The sequence below is a fragment of the Scylla paramamosain genome, chromosome 1 (assembly GCF_035594125.1).
Source record: "Scylla paramamosain isolate STU-SP2022 chromosome 1, ASM3559412v1, whole genome shotgun sequence".
Lineage (NCBI taxonomy): Eukaryota > Metazoa > Arthropoda > Malacostraca > Decapoda > Portunidae > Scylla > Scylla paramamosain.
Window position 1 is genome coordinate 37147693 of NC_087151.1, and position 2500 is coordinate 37150192.

Here is a 2500-nt window from a genome sequence, read left to right on the forward strand (position 1 = left end):
GGTTTAACTGCCTGAGAGAGAGAGAGAGAGAGAGAGAGAGAGAGAGAGAGAGAGAGAGAGAGAGAGAGAGAGAGAGAGAGAGAGAGAGAGAGAGAGAGAGAGAGAGAGAGAATGGATATACAAATCTGGAACTCTTTGCCTGGTTCCGCATTTCCTACTGTCTATGACCTAAAGTCTTTCAAGTGCAATATTTCTAGACACATCAATTCATTTTGGATATTTCTTTTTGAACAATTCTCTTTTGGAACTGGCATCTTCAATTAAGCTCTTTCTCTCGGTCTTTTTTGTTGCTCTCAGCCAGATCCACTCTCACATAAAAAAAGAAAAGTTACAAGAATTCATCTCCACAGATTCTTCCTTGGCTACAGGATCCCAAGACTGCGAGGCAAGACTTACTGCATGCCAGCACTTTTTTACCGAGTGTTTTGCTAAATATACGTATGCTTCGTAATATTTTCCTGCTTTTCGTTTCGTTATCTGGTTATTACTCTTTTTTTTTTCCTTTTATTTTTTTTTTGCTTTAACGTCTACTGTGAACCATAAATATTCATAAGTATATCAATGAGGTATTTTTGTTAGTGGCTTTTTATAATTTACTTTTACTATTTTACTTCACCATAAGAACATAAGAACATAAGGAACGCTGAAACTGCAAGAAGCAATCAGGCCTACACCTAACAGTGCTGGTATGAAGCATACCTATCTATTCCCACCTGTCATCCTCATCCATAAATTTGTCTAATCTTCTTTTAAAAGCTCCCTAATGACTCAGAACTAACAACTTTATTACCGAGTCTATTCCATTTATCTACCACTCTATTTGAGAACCAATTCCTTCCTGTCACTCTTTTTAAAAATCTAACTAAACTAATACTGTTTCCCTGATCCATCACCTCCTTCACTGCCCTGCCACCCGTTCTCTCTTTCTAGAACAATCTAATTTTTCCCAGTTCAACATGACCGGGAAGCCGCAGCCAGTATAGTAGAAGCCTCAACTCCAATCAACACACTGCCATTGTTATTCTTCACTCAGCTATTAGTGTCTTGCTGCACTTCCTGTCGACTTAATCTATTCTGCGATCGTTTGAGAAATTCCTGTTTCCTGCTCAGCTTAGTTCGGGTTATTTTCTTTCATAGGTGAGGATAAACCTTGAAGAAGAAGGAGAGGAATAAAAAAAAAAATAAGAAATGTAAGGAAAAGAAGAAGTAAAAGAAGAACAAGAAGAACAAGAGAACAAGAAGAACAAGAACAAGAACAAGAACAACAACAACAACACAACGAGAGAGAGAGAGAGAGAGAGAGAGAGAGAGAGAGAGAGAGAGAGAGAGAGAGAGAGAGAGAGAGAGAGAGAGAGAGAAACAAAATCTCACTACTCACTGGCAGCTCCGTTTTCTTCCACCTTGCCGTAGATGGTGGTGTTGGGGAAGACAGGGGCGTTGTCATTGATGTCCTTCACTAGCACTGTCAGCACCGTGTCCACCACGTGCTGCACCTCGCCCAGCACTCCTTGCGGCTCCTCTGTGGTCACGGCAGAGTCCTTCGAGGAAACAGAGAACGATGGCGGTGTGAAGTAAACGCATTCCTCGTAACCAACTTCATCATCATCATCATCAGCCTGGCCGTCGACGTCAATGAAACTCGTGAGATGGTGAAGAGAGGAATCAGTATCCCTCTCCTGCCGGTGTTGATTACGTGTACCTCTCAGTGGATAGTCTGGGGGAGTCTCTGTAAAGTTTCGTTCAGTGGCAAGGTTTCTTTCACTAGGTATAGGCATTGCTGACGAGGAGTAGGAAGGTGATAAGGACAAGGAGAAATGAGACAAGGAGGCAGGGCTGCGAGAGGGCACTGGAGTCTTATTAGGTACATCTATTTCCCAAGCATCCACTGAGGTCTCATCTAAGTTCGCTCCTGCAGATGCGGGTGGCGACAGATTCTCCTCCTTCCCCTCAGGATCGCTCGTGGGTTTTGGTTTCCAGCGAGACACGTTTCCTGGCGCTCCCCGAAGTCCAGGAGCGGCATGTCGTCGATATTCTCTCCAGCGCGACGTTTGCTTTTTCTTTATCCCCTCCTGCATCGAGAGGACAGGTGTTACATCAGGAGGTATTGCGTCAGGCGGAAACCAGCGGAGTTTCGAGACGTTGCGCGTAAAGGAAGTACGTGGCTGGATGGAGGCGACGCCGGCTTTGCTCCGTGTTTTTTTCCAGCAGTCTCTCATCCGCGGCGGGATTGGAAGAAGGGATTAGGCGCCTCGGCAGCGACGCATTGAAAACACCACGAATGAGGCCCTCACTCTTTCCCTCTCTTCTTTCTCCTCGTTTTCTTTCGGTTTCCTCAGAGGCCGCGCTGGTGCTGGGAAATCTGTGTGTTCGAGCAGCGGTGGACGGAAACGAGGAGGAGGAAGAGGATGAGGAGGAGGAGGAGGAGGAGGAGGAGGAGGAGGAGGAGGAGGAGGAGGAGGAGGAGGAGGAGGAAAGTAAGGAGATAAAGAAAGGAGTGCTG

At 45.6% G+C, this 2500-nt stretch overlaps 1 protein-coding gene across 1 annotated transcript in view; it reads right to left on the reverse strand.

Moving 5' to 3' along the window:
- Positions 1–2216, reverse strand: part of LOC135104983 (neural-cadherin-like) — a 52422-nt gene extending 50206 nt beyond the window's left edge. Inside the window, exon 1 of the mRNA XM_064012836.1 lies at positions 1379–2216. Within this exon, the coding sequence (XP_063868906.1) occupies positions 1379–2216 (838 nt within the window). The remainder of the gene's footprint in view (positions 1–1378) is intronic.
- Positions 2217–2500: the final 284 nt, after the last annotated feature.